At 41.2% G+C, this 19679-nt stretch overlaps 2 protein-coding genes across 8 annotated transcripts in view; both read right to left on the reverse strand.

Annotated features, from left to right (window-relative positions):
* LOC133225650 (tRNA (guanine(10)-N2)-methyltransferase homolog) overlaps positions 1-6308 on the reverse strand; it is a 42735-nt gene extending 36427 nt beyond the window's left edge. Inside the window, exons 1-4 of the mRNA XM_061378266.1 lie at positions 6103-6308; positions 5271-5388; positions 3879-3948; positions 2986-3112 (exon numbers count right to left, since the gene is read on the reverse strand). Of these exons, the coding sequence (XP_061234250.1) occupies positions 2986-3112; positions 3879-3948; positions 5271-5388; positions 6103-6246 (459 nt within the window). The 5' untranslated portion in view covers positions 6247-6308. The remainder of the gene's footprint in view (positions 1-2985; positions 3113-3878; positions 3949-5270; positions 5389-6102) is intronic.
* Positions 6309-8138: 1830 nt separating this feature from the next.
* Positions 8139-19679, reverse strand: part of NCOA7 (nuclear receptor coactivator 7) — an 84429-nt gene continuing 72888 nt past the window's right edge. For 6 of the 7 annotated variants that reach the window (XM_061378407.1, XM_061378408.1, XM_061378411.1 and 3 more), the window contains 6 exons: positions 17839-17986; positions 13479-13604; positions 12848-13000; positions 12207-12302; positions 11249-11322; positions 8139-10384 (listed from right to left, as the gene is read on the reverse strand). In XM_061378407.1, coding sequence (XP_061234391.1) covers positions 10249-10384; positions 11249-11322; positions 12207-12302; positions 12848-13000; positions 13479-13604; positions 17839-17986 — 733 coding nt within the window. In that variant the 3' untranslated portion in view covers positions 8139-10248. Of the gene's footprint in view, positions 10385-11248; positions 11323-12206; positions 12303-12847; positions 13001-13478; positions 13605-16231; positions 16877-17838; positions 17987-19679 lie in introns of those variants that run through there. The other variant, XM_061378414.1, reaches the window with a different exon arrangement.

Consider the following 19679-nt stretch of genomic DNA (forward strand, 5'->3'; position numbering starts at 1 on the left):
ATGAGTAATCTCCAAAGAACTTCCAGTAGGAACAGTATCAGAACCATCTACAAATTTGGATTATTTTTTCTGTTATCACACAGAAGAACAGTATATTAAATCAACTCCTCTTGAACTCTTCACGTTTTTTGTAAACAGTTAATTTCAAATATTGTGTAAGCACGAGGGGAACAACCTTTAAGTTCAACATACAACCACTTACACAGACACTTAAACTATGTTCTACGTTATATAGCATTATGATATCTTGGGAACCTATTGTACTAACATTGCCACTGTCATGAAAGACAGGTAATATATTAAAGTGGTTTAGCATCAGAAAATTAGTAGTGTTCTTTCAGCATGTACTTACTAATCACTAGGCATAGCTAGCATATTATACAAATACAGATGGAGACTTAAATGTTAACTACAATCCTAGAACAACGCCACTTCAAAATAAAAGCTTGATTCTGCAACAAATATTCCGGTTGTTATCATGTACATGCTGTTAGTAGTTAACTTGTGCCTTAGTTGCAATACATTCTGTTGCTATACCTGCGTTTTACTGGGGAAAGTTCTCTGCATGTGTGCCTATGTGTGTGTATGTATTATGTAGGCATATACACAAATACAAAATTATAATTAAAATATATCACCTTACTGTCAGAGAAGTACATAGACTAAGTATCCAAATGGGAAACTTAGGTCGGCAGCTACACATTCTGTGTGTATTTCCTCATAAGGAACTAAAGCTCTTTTTTTTTATCCTGGTTTATTATTGGCAACATCAAACTGTGCAACCTTAAAGCAGAGGCCAAAGCTGAAGAACAAACTGGCTAGCGACACAAGGCTAAGAGTGCTTTCAGCTGGCAGCATTTTCAGTTTGCAGTCGCTCAATCAGTTGTTCAGCCTATGAAACAAGAGAAAGCAATGTATTAACTACACCGTGGACCTTCAGTTTACTGAAAATTCAATTTTAAAAATAGTGATACTGACAGAGCATTTACTTTTCATTTTTGCAGACAAAGCATAAAACAAGCAGAATACAATGACTGTTTCAAACAGCAGACTCTCAGTTTCCATCAAACTCCCATTAGGCCAACAGAAAACAGAACCTATGTAAGTCAGAGGATGCTTAAGCAAATAAGTAGCATATAAAGCTGTGTGGTTTTAAAGACCTCGTAAGACAGCAGCACCCAGAACAACCAAGGTCTGAGAACTGGAATTCTTTGGGAGACAGGGTGTTGTGGCCTCTCATCACCCAACAAGCTGTACACTACTCACATATGTTGCTGAGGGATGGAGTGCATTCACATATGTGGTTCATGTCATGAGACACACATCCATTCTCTGGTTATGTAACTATGCTCACACATACTTTTCTCACCATGTAGTTATTTATGCATGTAGCACGTAATTGGCACAGCTTTATCTTGTATATTTAACAGCAGCAGCCCACAGAGCCCGCAGAAAGGCTCCGGGCAGAAAGACAACACTGGCCTGCCAATGTTGTTCTAGTAGGCCAAACTGGGCACATTGAAACTAGCATGGGCACTTCTGAAACAAATATTTCTGTTGAAGGATGTCCATATTGGATAACCAAACTTGGTACTGATCTCCCTGTCTAATCCAAGACAGTAAGCAATAAAACTACACAGCTATACTAATTTGACGGCCAAATATCTGTGTGATGCTCTACAGTACAGCAGAGACATCTGCTTTTTTCATGTTAGGTGTGATCTCCAGCAAGGTACTACTGTGAAGAAGCCAAGTTTTTTCTCATTAAGAGGCTATCTATATTCTTCAGATTACCTTTTTTGGCATCTTTCTTTTGGGGATGTGCAATGACCTTCCATGGCAAGAATCACAGAATGGCTTGGGTTGGCAGGGACCTTAAGATCATGTAGTTCCAATCCCCCTGCCATCTAGTTCTCCACCTCGTCACTAGATCAGACCTTCCATGGCAAGAAGCAAAAGCATCACCCTGCCTGCAATAGAACTTTGCGAGTTACATCTCTTAAAAAGAGAAGCTACTGTAACTGCCCCCCTGAGAGAATGAAATGTGAGACAGAAAGTAACGCCGATTCTCCAGGTATCCTCAAACGTTGCATTTTCTGCCTTGTTGTGCAAGGACAAATAAGCTACACATCTCATTTGGCATAAAGCATTTGACTGTTCTGGAAAATGTATCCTGAAGTGTCCAAGTTCACAATGCCAGACAATTCACAGTGCTGAGGGAGGACAAGTGACAGGCCGGAGAGTTCCCATGGCTGCGTAATGCTTTATGTTTTTAAGAGCTGGATCTGTTCAGTAACTACACCTGTATGCTTTGACTAAAGGGAAAGCAGAACACATTTCAAACACAAGTAAAACTGAATTTTACAATACACAGGGATGCTGTAGCTATATTGCAAGGACAAGTTCTTTGCTGTATCAAAACAGTGAGAGTAGGCTTTAGTCCCTGAGAGAGGTATTTTCAAAGTGATGTAGTTAGTGCCGGTTCAGTCTTACTGCTTTTCTGTACTGACAAAAATCACTACAAACCATGTTTTTGTAAAGCAGGCACTTGTTTTAATCTAAAGATGTCAAGAGGACAAAACCCATGTGACCTCATAAAAGCAATCATTAAGTGGACGCTTTCACCTGAATTGGATGAACCACGGTGTATGCACAACAGTCCATCATATTTGTACATATCCTTTTAAATTAAAGAGCAAATATTTACAAAATATTCTCAGAAGCACATCACTAACCTCAGCTATGTATTAGATCCAGAACTACTGTACTGCTTGCTGCTAATGGTACAGGCACTCCATTCCCCTTAACAAGCGGGTTTTACCATTAGATTTTTTCAAATAGTTACTGCAAAATATACATAACAATGACAGTAATGCAAAAGAATTATTCTAATAAACTCTGGATGTAGTTAAAATGTTAGAAAGACATCGTATTTTCAGCTTGCAATTGAAAACCTATCAAAAAGCTCACCTGCATTATACTTACCGTGATAAACCAGTAGGAATTGATTCTGTAAAAGAGTCTGGATAAGAATCCTAGCTGGCTGGCTGGGGCCAGGACATGAAGATGCAAGTGGGAGATTGAGCAGAATGGAGGCCAGTGAAAACCCATTCTTCAGAAAAGGAAAACAAGTAAAGAAATACTGGTAATTCAGGAAGAAGCGGAACATTGCAAGTTCTTTAACATGAGCAATTAACAACTCATGGCACTTTCCTTGTACATAATGGCAGGAACAATAATATACCTTTCATGGTGCTTTCAGGGAACCTTTTCAAGAGCCCACTGACCTCCTCCTTCACATCTCTGTATTTAAGACACATTTTGATGAAAGGAGGGTTTAAAAATAAAATGTATCTTAAAGGTGTTATATCCAGTTCTCAGCTGGAAAGCCAAGTGTCACTAGATTAATGTAGTTTCTACCTATTTTTATCATGAAGGCCCAGCCCCCTATACCATTCAGTTTAAACTACAGGGTGCAGCACCGAAATCAAATGAATGCAGATACGACTGAAACACAACGCAGTGCCCTGCTAGAACAGGACAAAGTTTACTTCTCTTCTGGAATCTAGGACTTTGAGCATATTGTCAGCTTGTACTTAAAGAGCAGCCTTTTAGGTAAGTTCTTTGAAGTGCCCTCCCTATCCCAAGACGTGGTCAGGAAAGGATCTGAGTTGGAACATAATCTGAGCTGGAAATTCATCAGAAAAAAAAAACAAACTGAATACCAGCATATTGTACTTGAGAATCCATGCAATAATTGAATGCAGACCAGATTTCTTCAATAAATCACACTGTACTTGTTGCCACCACCTCTAAAATAGCATTCTGAAAAGCAAAACAACCATACTCAATAAACACAGAAGGTTTCCATTACATACCTTACATCACTCAAGTCACTAAAATTATTTCTCTGGAGGACAGCTTTTCCAACTTCCATCATTCTCTTCACTATTAAACACAAATAAATTTGAATTAATGTTTAAGTAGTATTTTACACATCATATGTCAAGTGATTTTTTAAAATGCTACTCTTCACAATATTAACTTCAACAAACTAATTACACTAAGATCACAAACTTTTTTTTTCAAGATACAAATATGGCAACTACTCACAATCAGAGACTGCCGAGATGGTGTGGTGCAATGTGCAATGATTGACACGAAAGTTGCTACTGTAACCAATTTCTACACTACTGATGCTCTTAAGTGTGATATTATCCTAAGAACTTTGTACAAAGCCATGCCATCAGCACACCCTCATGAAAAAAAGTAACAAATATTGACTGGTTAGAATTATGACATTTACACTAATTCCAGTGTTGTATCTCTACACAGCCATGGGACTTTGATCATGGGCAGCCTGGGCAAGTTGGGAAGTTTCAGAGATGGTACATGAATTTAAATTAAAACAAAACTGTCAGTACTATTTATTACTAGGACAACATTTCACCAGTGTATCACTGAGAAAAGAAGCAACACTAAGGCAAGTCTAAGGAATTGTCTTGAAGCCAAATGCATATAGAAGTTCTTTTCTGGAGAAAACTACCCTATGGTTAAAAGGAAAATACAGTAATGCAAGATTTGCAACACACAACTGTAACGCTTTTTTTTCTTGCACCACTTATAAGTTTCCCTGAGGTGGAATCTCTTCGGGCACATATGGGCTGTAGTTTTTCCTGTTACTCAACACACTTGAATAGGCATTTCTTGTGAAACAAATAACAGGACAATGTTTTCTTAAGAAAAAAAAGGAAAAAGAAGCCTATTAACAATAAACCATAGCTTCAGAGTTTTATAACCTTATTTTTTAAAAAATTATTGAAGTTTCTTGGAAAACCATATCCCTCTTTTTTCTCTCCCTTTTTCCATGAAAAATAACACTTGTTTTAAAACATACATTTAATAAAATTCTGCTGTATTTTAAATATAATAAAAAATTGTACATATGCCTAAGGAAACAATAAAGTCTCACATAAATGCCTTAAAAATAAAGCTGCAGTTACAGGAAAGTGCAGAGGCATCTCTACTCCATGCAAACAAGAGACTTCATACAGTAGTGCAATGTTTTTCTAACATGGCACAAAGTGCTACTCTAGAATAGTATATGAATCTCCCAGCAAGTCCAAGTGTCTGCCTGCACTGACTCGTACCATCTATTTCCGTGTTTACATCCTCAACCAAATGATGCTCAGAGGCATAATTTACTTGACAACACACTATTTAAGGCTGTGTGAAATTATTTTCCTTTGAACAGACACTTGCACTCTTACCCAAAGGTATGTGTTCTTTCTTCAGTGTTTTGCAGTTTCCCATGTGTTCCACCGGCACCACCAGGTAGTGGTGGGGAGCTCCAGGTCTGCAATCTCTAAAGCAAGTAAGGTCTTCATACTAAAAAAGACGCAAACACAGTAAATTGATTAGGACGAGGGTATCAGCAAAGAGTAGACGGCAAAGTCCACATTCCCCACATCAATACTATACTTAATAGAATATTTGAAGTAGCTAGCAAAAACCTTCACATTTTTTGGAGCTAGCCTCCAGAAAAACCTGTAAGGGGGATTTGTGTCCTCAGCTGACCTGCAGCCAGGATACCTCCGTGTCGGTTTCTAGCTGTTGTGCCGACCTTTAAGGATGGAGGTGTTTTCCTTCTGACCGACATTTCACTCCGATCTCCACAGAAGAGCCGAGGTCCCGCAGCACTACCCCAGACCCTCCAAGCCTTCCGAAGACAGGCCCTTCCCGACCTGGCGGCCCGGGCCGAGAGGGTGAAAGGGAGGAAGGGCCGGCACCAGCCGGACGCCTCAAGGCCCAACCTCAGGCTTCGACCTCTCGTTCTCAAACTGCTCCCTCAGCCCTCCTCCCGGAGCACCACCCTCCCCGCGGGCCGCGGTGCCGAGCAGCACCGCGAACGACGCAGGGGCTGTCTCCGCACCAACATGGCGGCAGCCAGCGCTCGGCTCTCCGGTAAGAACCGACAATGAACATCCGCCACCGGCACACACCAACAAGACCCCCACCCCTTCCAGCGGGGCCCCGGCTCCCACGGGAGAGGATGGGGGCGGTGGCTCCCGGAGCTCCGCCCGCGGGACGCCCCTGACCCACCTCGGAGGAGAGCAGCGCCGTGCCCGGCTCCTCGCGGCGGGCGATCCTGCAGAACACGCACTTGCTGTCGTAGCTGCCGCCCTTCCCGGCTTCGCTCCCCTCAGCAGCGGCAGTAGGAGCCGCAACCCCCTCCCCGCCCGCCATTGCCGGCCGCCCCACAGATGCGACCCCTGGCGGCGGAGGCGAGGCTGCGTCCTCACCCCCTGGCAGAGAGGGCTAAAGGAAGGAGCGCCGGGCGGCTGCGTCAGCGCCCCGCCCACCTGCCCGCCTCCTGCACCGCCAGGGGGCGCGCTCGAGTCTTGTTTTACAACCACCCCCCCGTAAGTGAACCCCAGTGTAAGCCCCTGTTACCTCAATGAAGCCTTCCACAGCTGAACCAGGAGTGCTCAGAACCTCTGCCGCAGGACAGCCTCTTCTGAACAGGTTAAACGGAGCTCCCTTGGATTGCCACAGCCAGGCACACACTGAATTACACCCCCCAAGCACCAGTAAAAGCACATGAAGTCTGCTCACCCTCAGTTTTCAATAAAAATGGTAGAAACTGACAATAAAATAAGTAAAAACATTCACATCACAGAATCACAGACCGGTCTGGGTTGGAAGGGCCCCTAAAGATCACCTAGTTCCAACCCCCTGCCATGGGCAGCAACACCTTCCACTAGACCATGTTGCTCCAAGTCCCATCCTAGCCTCGAACACTTGACTGCCAGGGATGTGGCAGCCACAGCTTCTCCGGACAACCTGTTTCAGTGCCTCACCACTCTCATCACACCAGCTACTTCCAAAGCTAACAGAGACTGTTTCTACGTGGTAGCTAGCCTTCAATTTCAAAATACGTGTTCTTAATACTTATGGTTTAAAACGCTTGCACTGCTCATAAGACCAGAGGTGTAGAGCCGCAGCATCCCTCACCATGGAATTTCAATGTTTATGTTCATCCCAGAGTCCCACTGGCACAAAGTACTTATCCCACATACGATAGGCCACAGCATTTAAAAACTTAACGAGTTGCAAAATTGGGAATGAGATTTTTCAAAATGACATTTCTTCCAGAGCACAAGCTGTGCTTGTATGAATAGAACATGGCTAGCTATTCTACCTGAAGCAGCTCATTTGCCAGCATTTGCTGACCCGCACAGCATGAGGGAAACCCTCTGCAATGAGCTAACCTGCTCCTTTTCCCTGCTATGAACAGCCAAGAGAAACACATTCTGAGGATCATTCTGAAAGTAACTATGTTTTATTCTGCTCTAAGGCCAGCGCTGTACAGAACACCCAGTGCAAAACCTGCACTGAAATCAGCACCAAATCAAACAGCCATCATTGTCTGGGTACTTAAAAGCCTTATTGCGAATGAGCATTTTATCAGTGCCCTGAGTCAAAAAACTTTATCCAAGTACCACTGAATTACATGTGCTTCATATTGCAAGAACAAGCTTTTGCTCTCCCTCCGAGAGGAAAAAAAAAAATAAAATATCAGTGGTTTTTCTAGTGATCATAATTTTCCTCTTACTTTAAGAAAACTCTGCCACTTCAACTCCAGGTTCACAGACAGCACACCGGGTCCACTGCATGTGTAATCATTGTTTTTTCTTAATGCCACCTCTGTGTATCATAAAACCAATAAAACCCACGAACAAAGCAGTTTTAAGGTATGTATGCCTTTGTTGTGCTAGGGCAGAAATAAAAATACACAGACACTTCAGCAACATAAAAAAGGTGCATACAAAAATTATGTTGGTCAAAAAAGATGAGGGAACACAGGAAATTCACTACAGAGAAACAGGAACTACTTTGTAACAGCCTTTGAATAAACACAAACCACAGCTCTCTTTTAGGAGATGCTATACCACACACAAAAAACCCAAGCAAAAAAACCCCAAACCTCCTATCTCTTTACCCGTGTTTCTAAAATGCGATATTGCTGGAATTCTCTTTTAAAGGGGAGGCACAGGTATTTGTCAGCATAACTTGCAATTTAAGATGTATCCTTTAACATTTACTAAAGTTTAGGAGTAAAAAAAAAATGTAACAAGTTTCTGAATGCATAAATTCCTTTATTGAAAATATTGTGATAGCACTGCATTACATATATTCAATATTGATAGTTTCAAGGGTCACAGAATTTTGATTGAACAACACTGTTTGGAATATACAGATATGCTCTGACAAGGATAATATAATGGAGTACGTTGTAGGCAGCACTAGTGAAATGTATGTAAAATGCTGAACTTGGTCGGGTTGGAGTTTTTTTTAACTATTAAGTGGTCTGCCACCATTTAAAAGAGCGAACAGTATTTAGTATTCCTGGTATCTTCAAAGTGTTACTCTGTAAGTGACTTCCAAAATATTTTACGTTACCAATAAAAACTTTATTTATGGCTGTAGTAGACCACGCAGAAGGGAAGTGTGAAAAGCTCACGTGCAGCGTGCTACAGGCTGACTGTAAGATAGCATTGGCTTTTAGACTGTGAAATTTCTGTGCAGGATTAAGATTTAGTAATGCTTTTGAAAGAAAACCACTTGCTGGGTTTTTTTTAATCTCTTCAAAAAGGGAAGAGCAGTAACTCAAACTGAGCTGTATTAGTTAATAATACTCCAAAATTAGACTGTACTGCTTTAATGCATGGAAGCACACTAACATTTCTAAAACCTGCTTTTATCAGGACAGTGACACATTTGAGCCTAAGGCAGGAGAGCATCCTAACGCTGGTCAGGCCTGGATTGTGTAAGCAGAGCCACCTCTTAATGGGAAAGCAGAATTCCTTAGCAAACAGTGAAGATAGCTAGTCCTCTGTCACACTCTCCCTATTAACCAAAATTTTCATTTCCTAACATGGGAGTCTTTTCAGTGTTGGGGGGGAAGAAGGGGAAGTATCAGTTTAGTTCATGAAAAGCAAAGAACAGTATTTACTTGCCTGACAAACCTTAAACCAGCCTGTTGCTTTAAGTCTTTTTTGGGAAGGAAATCATATATATAATTACTAAGAAAACAAGTATTATTACACTGACATGTCCTGGCCTGTTAGAAAACAGCATTCTTCTCTAAATCTCAGTTGTATTTTCTCCTTAACAAATTCTTCAATTTGTAGATAAATGCTCATAAAAGCACAGTGGGTAGCTTATTTTGAATCACTTGGAGGTGATATAAAGAAACAATCCACTTCAAAATGTCCTTCATAAACAGTCAAATAATACTAGGGCAGATGCTCAGAGCATGCTGTCCCAATCCTGCTGACTGCAACAGAGCTGATACAGTCTACAGCAGGTGGTAGTCTGCCCAGTGTCTCCGTGAACTGACAAAATCATCATCTGTTAATATGAATGTGGCAACCGAGTTAGGAGGAAGCACTATTCCCCTTTTCTCTCATCTCAGGAAAAAAAAAAAAACCAACAAAAACCGAACAGAATTATGCACTCAAGTGTTTCTGCCAGAAAACAAACCCTCTAATTAGGGTAAAATGAAAATGCAATCTCATTTACAAAATAAAAATATAAAAATCAACTTCAGAAATCAAATAAATTGATTCAGAATAAATGCCAATGCATAAGAAACCTACCTGAATAGTATTTATCAAATTGAGATTTGGAACATTAAAAGAAAAAACTCAGAGCTAATACATTTACACACCCCCACAAAAAGAAATCTGCTATACAATAACAATAAATAAGAAGACTTTAAAAACATGTTCCCTTAAGTGCTGTGTACACCTATTTGATTCTTTTCCATGGCAAACAGTATGCTGTAGATTTTGGTAAAGTAACCTTTTATTTTTGGTTAGCATTTGTACACTGAACATAATTACACATGGAATGTACTATATATAGTTTTCCCACAGGATTTTCTTCACAGTTACAGAAAGAGTTTTCAACTTATACACCATGAATGTTTTCATAAGCATCATTATCTTCGACGGAGAAGTATTGGTGGAGGAAGTAAAAAACACTTCAGAATGATGTCTTACTGTTCTGTCTCTTACTGCCTCTCAAAACCAGCTGTTTGTTCTTGGGTTCGTTGGGGTTTTTTTGCGTAGTCATGCTCTGGTACAAACTTGAGGAAAAAGCGTGTAACATTGTGAGGCAGCCTGCACCTTCTAGTTAGCTTTTAAGTGCCTAACGGATCCAGTCCTTAAGGCAGTCTGTATTTCACTCAAATGTCCATACTTCGATGTCTTGTATTATGAAATCTTCTTTCTTGGATAAGATGTCATTATTGAAGGTGCTGCAGGAGTTGCTTCGCCCGTGATACAAATCTGCATCTAACCACAAGCCAAACCGGCCACTAAAAAGGAAATATACAATAATTTTGGGGTTATATATATAACAGTAAAAATACCAGAAGCTGCAGAAACCACCAGAGCAGCGATACAGAAAAATCTAGGTAATTCCGAAGAGCTCTTGGACCAAATGTGAAGACCTGAATCTCAGAAAAACACTTGCTAAGAAGCTCACAGAGCAGCCCCTCACTTGTTTGCACCAATAAGCAGTGCAGAGGGCAGGACTGAGTGTGTGCCTACAGCCCCTCCTGCCATTTAGCTGTTCGAATCCACCAGTTGTAGCTATGGCCAAGACTGGGATGCAGACACAAGGATCCCTTCCCCATCTCTTCAGCCCCATCTGCTTTAGGAGAAGGAGGAGGGGTGTTTATACACTCCCGATGCAAACCATGCCCAGATGTCCTGTGGTGAAGCTGCAGTCAACCCTTGATTTCATACCCACTGACGTTTGAAACTCAGGACATCATTAAGCACTGTCTGTATCCTTGCTCTGTGTATCAACAGAGTAACAACAATTTAATAAGGACCACATGAGAAACCTTAAATGCTGATGGCAAAACTGCTGTTAAAGATTATCTTCCAGTGACAAACCTCTCCAGCAATGAGACATGTATCTTACCAAAACATCTGGGTTTTTTTTCTAACAAAACCCCAAAACACAACAAACCCTACTCACTAATCAGTCACTTTCTTTAAGCAATAGAAATTCCTTTGGTTTTGTAACAGAAATCAGACTGGTGAGATATCTGCTCTAAACAGTGTACTAAAAAGAATTTCAACCATTTTACCGATTAGTTTTTCTTGCAACTACCACTGTCCCTATTCTCATTTAAAAAGTTAGGTACAGAATTGGAAAACCATTCACTCACCCTCCACCTCCGAGCTCCAGAGAGCTGGTGTCTCCATTGATGAAGTAAGTGTTCTCTCCACTCCATTTGAATACCTAACGCAGGGAGATAAGAGGGGAATAAATATACGTTTGGACTGTGAGGGTTCTTATACTCTAGAACTCCTGAGGACCAACTCTTAACATGTCTTTTTTGGTGTGGTCATATTTTATTTTATTTGTACTTAAAGGGGGAGGAAGAGGTAATAGGTAGAAAGGAACAATCATAAAATAGTTAGGGTTGGAAAGGACCTTAAGATCATCTAGTCCCAACCCCCCTTGCCATACATATTTAAAACTATGAACAAGGCACCCTAATCCTTTTTGAAATTCTGCTTGCATCTCTAAATCAACATGTATTCTGTTAAAAAGGAACAATGTGTTCAATATTGAAAAATGCATAAGCCGTTCAATAATTTCTTAATTATTGACAAATTAAGAGGTATTTCAGCAGCACTGTGATCTCTGTTTTGTCATCACTGTGATCTTAAGCATGTGTGAAATTATACCCTATACTTGATATCACTGCCTTCCAAGGCCAGGCTGGATGTGGTTCTGGGCAATCTGATCTAGTTGAAGATGTCCCTCCTCATTGCAGGGGGGTTGGAGTAGATGACCTTTGAAGGTCCCTTCCAACCCAACCAAATCTATGATTCTATAAGGTGAGTCTTCGGCAGTCCACTCTTTACTCCTCTCTGCTTCCCCCTTCAATCTACTTAAAATCCTCTCCTCACCCTTCCATCCAGACTGTCCTCTTGGCACTTCAGATAATTACAGCCACTTCTGCATGAAGCACTGCATTGAAGCAATGAGTCATCAACTGCAGCCATTAACAGCTGGCACATCTTCTAAGCTCAAATATGTCATCTTCATAAAAATCTCATAAATATTTCAGAACTGGATCCCAAAAATCTTCCTCAGGAAAGTGAACACCCACTTACCTTGAAATGTGGACTGAATGTGTAGAGGAATGTTTCACCAGTACCATAGTAATGGTCACTAAACCTGAAGGGTTGCGTAGCGTACGCTCCAAATATCTGTGAGAATAAAACGGTTAAACTACTTTTGAGGACAGTGCAAAATTCAAGGGAACAATCGCAAAATTCAAGGGAACATTTCAAACTACTTTCTAAAGAACAACTGAGCTGGTGTTTCCTGTTAGGAGAACCAACTAGTAAAGTACATCAGATGAGCAAATCTTTTGTATCCTGCAAGTTAAAAGCCAGATGACAACAATGGCAACAGGAATGCCAACTCTAGGAGCTACTGAAGTACTAGACCTCCACAGAGGCATTATTTGTTACAGCTTGTTACCTGAGATACCTAAAGAAGATACTGCCACAGGCACTATTAAAATAAGCACTCGCAGCAATTATGAAGATGGTGGGATGTGTATGTCTATTACTGTATTGATATACTTTCCTGCCTGTACTTTTAGTTTAAGCAGTGGAAAACACAAAAGAAAACACCAATGCCTTATTTTGGTATGATGTCATTTCACAGTATGACTAGCACTTCATATTGATCACTTTTCATAACGTTGCCATTTCAGCCCAAATCCCTTAGAACAAGCACTCCTTACCTGGTTGTCCATATCCTTGATGACAAGGAGAACTGGACTATCCAGAGATGACGATCTACGGTACAGAGTCTTCAGGCTAGTCCCGTGTTCCAGTGTACTGTACACAAGCCGCCACAGATATCCCTGCACTCGCGCGGGCAAGCTCCGGGCAAGCTGGACAATGAATGGGAGGGAAACAGTTACATATTCAAGAGACTGGGTCACAGGAAGTGCCTCAAACTAATCCCTTTCTGCAGGGGCTCTGAACCAAAATACAGCTGTCAAGGAAACAGCTGATGCCAGTGGCTTCACATTAACCACATGTATGCGGCCTTGTGCTCTGAGCCCAGCTGCGTGCATTCACATAGCCTTTGAAAGCCTTGAAAACTAGCACCCCCTCTCTGAGCACTGAAACACTTGCCAGTCCTCAATAACACAAATCAAACTCCAGAGCTGCAAAGCGTAATAATGAGCTTTCCAGGTAAGCCAGTGCTGCAGCAAACGGGACCTTGCACAATGGCACTCCAACATACTAAGCACTTCACGAACTCTTAAAAAGCACTGGTATTGCCTCCAGGAGGCAGGATGTCCCACACTCAGCAGAGACAGCACCACAGCTAACAAGGACACTTTGAAGGGTTTCTAGCAATACCTGCTCTATGTGCATATTCTCCAGAAGAGCGCTGTGATGCTTTAAGACAGGCAAAGTATCATCATCTTCTTCTTCATAGTTACTGCAAATGCTTTTTCGTCGTTTGGCTTCTTCCACGGTAATGATCTGAAGCAAAAGAACAAGTGTCCAACCTAAAGCACAGCTCTTACATTATCAATCCTCTGTTGAAGCAAATTAATTTTAAACAACATACTCCTCAGCTGTCACACTGTGTGGAACAAAACCACTGTATGGGATGATTATATCAAGCACAGGCAGTGTTAACCAAATGGGGAAAATCTTAATTGGCAAGGTGTCTTCGAGACAGCATGGACAGAATTTCTTCACACCCTGGTGACCTCCCAGAGCTGTAGAGTTCTTTGGGTTTGATAAACACTGAAGTAACAAGGTGGCATCATGTGTTCGGCCTCAGACATACTTGGTCCCAGTCAGAAGGCTTGTATCAAGTGCACCTACTTCTTCCAAGACGCAATACACACATCTGAACTAGATGTCTTATGGAAGTCTAAATGAGGAGGACACAGAAACTTCTTTGATTTCTCTCATGCAGCTAGTTAAGTACATCAATTATTTTCTCAGGTGCTAATGCATGATAACATAAGAAGGTTTAAAATTTCACTTTTTTATTTAAATAGCAGCTTTTTCCTGGTTTTCTTTACTGACTCAGACATGGTTTTGTGTTCACAAATTTAAACAAAATGAATACAACAAAGAAGTAAAAACGTAAACCAACTTGAACAGATATTTTGAGTTCTTTCTTGTAGGAAATGTAATAAGTACGATGATTTTGAGCATCCGCTTTATGTAAGTTCTTGAAAATACTCATTCTGAGAGTCAAGATCTTTATAAAATACATTCTTAATTGAAAATGATCAAACAGCTCTCAAGGAACTTCTGTTTATTCCTTTGCCTAAGACGTCATAAAGACTTCATACTTCATTGTAGTATTTTAAAAGGTGAGTCCACACAAATATTTCCAACATAGGTTTACATTTAATACCTTAAACACAGCACAGCCTTCTCTCCAGCGACTACAGGTAAGCCACACTACCTTTTCCCATTAAGCTGCGTACAAAATGATGATGTGAGTCTGTACATTTAAAGCTTGTCTGTAAAAGGACTTGGCAGCCTATAAGGTGCTGAGAGAGACGGGTCAAACTCTGAACCACATGTGGCACAGGCAGCATTCAGGAGCCCAAACATGGCATGGGGCAGGAGCTGCCAGGCTGGAAGCATCCACAGTGCCCAGAGCTGACTGCAGAGGGGTGGGAGCTGCCTCACCCCTCAATGGCAGCAGTCTGGCTGGGTGTTGTGGCTTCCAACAAGCTGCTGCTGGGGTGCTCAGCCTCCTGGCTGGCAGAGGGAATCTCCTGGCACAGCTGGAAAGCTGCTAATCCTCCAGTGCAGCAGCTTGGGGCGCTTAGTGACTGACAGGAACTTCAGCTCTGCACAGCACTGGGAGGTGAAATGAGGCCCACTGTGCTCAACAGCAGGCCTTTACCTGGGGCTTGGTGTCACCATAAGGAGCAAGAAACAACAGCAAGAGCTCAGAGATGGGGCTGGGGAGAAAGAAAAGGCGAAACAAGGAGGCCTAAATACAAACCAAACAGGAAACCTTAAGCTACTATCCTTCCATGAGCATACCACCACAGAGGTCTTATCTTGGAGCAGGAACCTCAAGATGTGGCTTCCAACTCCTGGAACTGGGCCCGGGGCAGCTGCCCTGCGCAGGACCCACGCACTGGCACCCCAACACACACAGTGAGGCTAGGAAAAGAGAAGAGGGCAGGACCACAGGACAAACTCCAGCCTGCAAAAGTGGTGCTGTTAGGTGCCCCTCTACACCCAAGGCAGGACAGGTATTTCTGCCAGTGATACTGCAAGAGCTGTAGAGCTGCATCCTGCTCCTCCAGCCCAGGCTCAGCGGGATCTAGTCCTGGGTCTTCTGAGGATTGCATAGAATCCTGTGCTGGAAAACTTTCCCATGGCCAATTTCAGGAAGGTTTGCACTACAAAAATAATTTATTTTTTTTTTCTTTTTAAAAAGCAACGAACTGTTAAAGGAAAATGGTCTTCCTGCTTTTATCCTTGTTCTTTTTCTGCCTCCTGAATGGCTTGCCTTCCCTCCTCATCTCCCAGGCCATTATTTTATTTTATTTTTTTTATTTTTTTTGGTTAATGATCACCTTTTTTCATCTTAAATTAAAAGTATCTGTCTTTCAAAGTTTATTTTCTAGGAATAGTTTACCCCAGGGGGAATAGTGATAGTGGTGAAGTACTACAGTAAATGAAACAACAATAGGTATCTGTAGCAAAATACAACCAAACTTACTGACACAGGCAACCACAGGAAACATACTAATGGAGCTGTGAATAGAAATTGACTCCAAAGACAGTCAAGCCCCCCTCTTCACTGCATGAGTACCTGCTCAGCCTGTAACTGAAGCACACATTTGAATGAAGCTCAGAGTCAAAAACTGCAAAAAAAGGTACCTGCAAGATTAGGTATTTACAGGCCACACAAACTCAGAGACAGATAAAAAAAAATAAATCAACTACTACAGAAACTGGATCTACAAAATCCTTTGAAGATTTTACGGGACTGAGAAAGCAAGCTACCTGGGGTCTGAATACCCAGTTAAAATTCATCTCAGTACGAAACACACTTTTTACTAGAGCAGAAGTGCTGTATCAGACCCAGGCTGTTCAAACAGGGACACAGTTCAACATACCTCCACAAAAGGTTCCTCCTGGTCAGGTCTGGCATAGTAAAAAATTTGAATATTCAAAGGCATTTGTTTCCGTTTAATCATCTAACAGTTTATTTTGCAGTATCCACTACACTTCCCTGCTCTAATGGTAAGAGCTCTTGCCCACAAGCATGACAGATGGCTACTGCCAATGACACGCTGCGATAAAATTGCTTATATGCTTCTCTACAGTCACACTTTCTGTTTCCCCACAAGGAAGAATGAAACTTCCACAGTAAGCATGCCCAAATTTGGACTTTGATAAGGATTTCCTGGCAGACATACTTTAAATTTGTAAAGCCTGAATATCTCACAAATAAAAGAGACACACCTTTAGAAGCAGTTTCCAGAAAATACTTCTCCCAATACATATTTGAATAAAACAATGAGAGACAAGCTCCCAGGCTGCCCAGACTTCTCACAACTCTGTTCTTTTGAACACTAGCTTTCATTTTGGCTTTAAGAAAATAGCATGAAATTAAGACTGGAACAGTGAAATCTAGTGCAGTATATGACTGCACGCAGCTCTGAGCAAAACAAGGAAGTGCAGTATATGACTACACTCAGCTCTGTGCCCAACAAGGAAGACTCTTTTTTTCCATCTTGCAGTTCACAAAACACCAACATTAAGAAACTATAGAACTGTAAAATAACAGCTACTTAGGATTAGAGGTTATGCTGCTACATCTTAAATGACAAGCCCCACTCCCGAGCTCTGTTTTGGAATGGGACAACACACCTTGAAGTTAGAAATTCTAAAAAAAAAAAAACAAAACAAAAAAAAAAACCCAAAAAACCTAAAAAGAAAAAAGAAAAGGTAGTAGAACCTTAAAAAAAAGTTTATGTTTAAGACTTTTTTTTTAATTCATCATCAAGAGATTCCCCACTTTGGGATTTACCTTTTCTTTTTTTAGTTTATCCCATAATCCTTAGCACAGCTAGTGCTTCAGCATTCAGAAGCATCATTAAAAAAATGTTTGCAAGCTTATCTGCCTTAGAAACTAGGCTTTGTATGCTCAAGAGACAGACAGATAAACATAGGCATGCCAACTAGCTAAAACTGATTGCAAAAGCCCCCATACGAAAAAGCCAAAGTCCAAGGATAAAATTTATCCATCTTACAACCAACACTCAAATGGTATTGCTGCGTGCACCTGAGAAGCAAGGGTCTGGCACATCACCACATACCAATCCATTCTAACCAGCACACAGATATCTCTGTTGGTGTTTATGTGTACATATACATTTTTGAGATTTTGCTTCTAGCACATATAAGCATGAATTTGGCAACACTGACAACATAACACCTGTATAGTTTTGCAGAAGGCTAACATCACACAACCAAAACATTTACACAATTTCAGCTGGTTTGACCCTAGAGAGCTCCCAGTTATTTGCCTGCTATTTCTAGGGAGAGAAGGAAGCCTGAAGGAATACAAGTACATTTGTGAGATAGAAGTATTGAGGAGACTTCTATATGAAGCAGCAAGCATTATAAATGCCATAAACATCAAAAGAACAATTGCCTAGATTCTTAGAGGATGCACACTTGATAGCACATGCTTCATGTACAGGCAGAAAGCACTCACCTCCCAGCTTTTAGTAGTGGGTTCACTGAAGAAATTGTCTATCATATCAAGCTCCTCCTTTTCTACCACGACAAAACCTTGCTCTTTGGCATCTTTCCCATATATTTCTGGTGACCACTGAACAAAAAATGTGTACAGGTGATCCACCCTATAAAGAAAAGAGGAGACAACTGTTGTTCAGTGGTCCATGAACACAGGACTACCAGGTACTACAGAAGTTTTGCCCAATGACAAAAAAGGGACAACTATACAAACAGGATACCTGTGGAATTCCACCCTCACATTCCACAAAATGCAACAGCTCCCTCCACCTGGCAGCCTGAAGCACTTCAAGGTTTCTCTGCTTTCACTCCCCACAATGTATTTTTCTTCTCCCTTTGCTATATGCACAGCCAAAGCATCATGGTAAAGTGGGTGGCTTGTCCAGTCCCATACAATTTGTATTAAGAAGTCAAACTGAGTGGTATTAGGTCATACTCACAAAAGCCAAGTCCATAAAAACTTACTTCATTTATTTAATTTGAACTCCTGCATAAAACAAGCCATGTCACCAGTAGCATATGCCACATTTCTAAAAGTTAGACAGACTAACCACAAAACAATTCTTCATTCTGTTAGCATTATGAAAAAGAGCAGTTACTAACAGCTTTGCTAACGATATAGTACCAGCAGTGTATACACTTCCATAAACGTAGTCAGCTCTCTATAATTGTCTTTCACGAGATGTTCTTTGACAGCATCCGTAACAGTGAAACAATTTCTGCAGAAGGAATTTATGTAGTATATTAAAATTAAAAAGAACACATGCAATTTCAAATAGGAACATAAACCACTGCACAAGAAGTTGAAATGCCAGCAAAAAAAAAAAAAAAAATCAAACCCCAACTAAAGAGAGCAGATAGAAAGACAGTAAATACGCATGACACTGGAATTTTCTCCAGTTATTCACCAGATACTCTGCTCCATTCCAGGTGCACAAGCTGGCATTTGCCATTTCTGAACTTCCTGATGCTTCTATCAGCCCATTCCACCTTGTTGTTGTCCCCCAGAACAGCAGCTCTGCCCTCCAATATATGAACACTCCCCATATTTGCTGTCATCCCCCAAAATGACAACAGTGCAGTCTTGTCACTATGTCCATGTCACCAATGAAGGCATTTAAAAGTATCAATCCTCAAGGAATACCACTTGCCCCTGGCTGCCACTCAGACTAGCTATCAACCCTTTGAGCCCAATGGTCCAGTCAGTTTTTCATCCACTTGGTGGTCTACCTGTCTAAGTCAAATCTTTCCAATTTGGCTCTAAGGATATTATGGGCGATTGTGTTGAAAGCCTTACTAAGGTCATAGTAAAACACCAATCCTCTGTTCTGCCTTTGTTCACAGAACTGGCCATCTTAAATAGAAAACTTATCTGGCTCATAGAAAAATGATTTTCCTTTGGTAAATCTTCTCTAGCTGTTCCTGATCACTTCTTGCCCTCCATGTGCTTGGAAAAGGACTTGCTTCATAACCTTCCAAGGACTTAGGTGAAGCTGATTGCCCTGTGCCCCCAGATCCTCCTCAATTTTTCTGAAGATGGTTGCAGCATTTGTCTCTCCAATTATTAAGGACATCTCCCAGTGATCATAACCTTTGAAAAGGTGATAGAAAGCAGCCTTGCAATAATATCAACCAACGTCCTCTGTACACTCAGAATATTTCCTGTCAGGTCCCCCTGACCTGCATATGCTCAGTTTATTTAAGTAGCCCATAACTAAGTTTTCCTCTACAACAGACAGATGCTAAATAAACCCAGACCCTCCAGCTTTACAAAGCAGCAGCATAAAATGAGAAACAGGT

The sequence above is a fragment of the Neopsephotus bourkii genome, unplaced genomic scaffold, assembly GCF_033783945.1.
Source record: "Neopsephotus bourkii isolate Nb327-2 ecotype Australia unplaced genomic scaffold, CSIRO-AGI_Nbou_v1 NB_1765, whole genome shotgun sequence".
Taxonomy (NCBI): Eukaryota; Metazoa; Chordata; class Aves; order Psittaciformes; family Psittacidae; genus Neopsephotus; species Neopsephotus bourkii.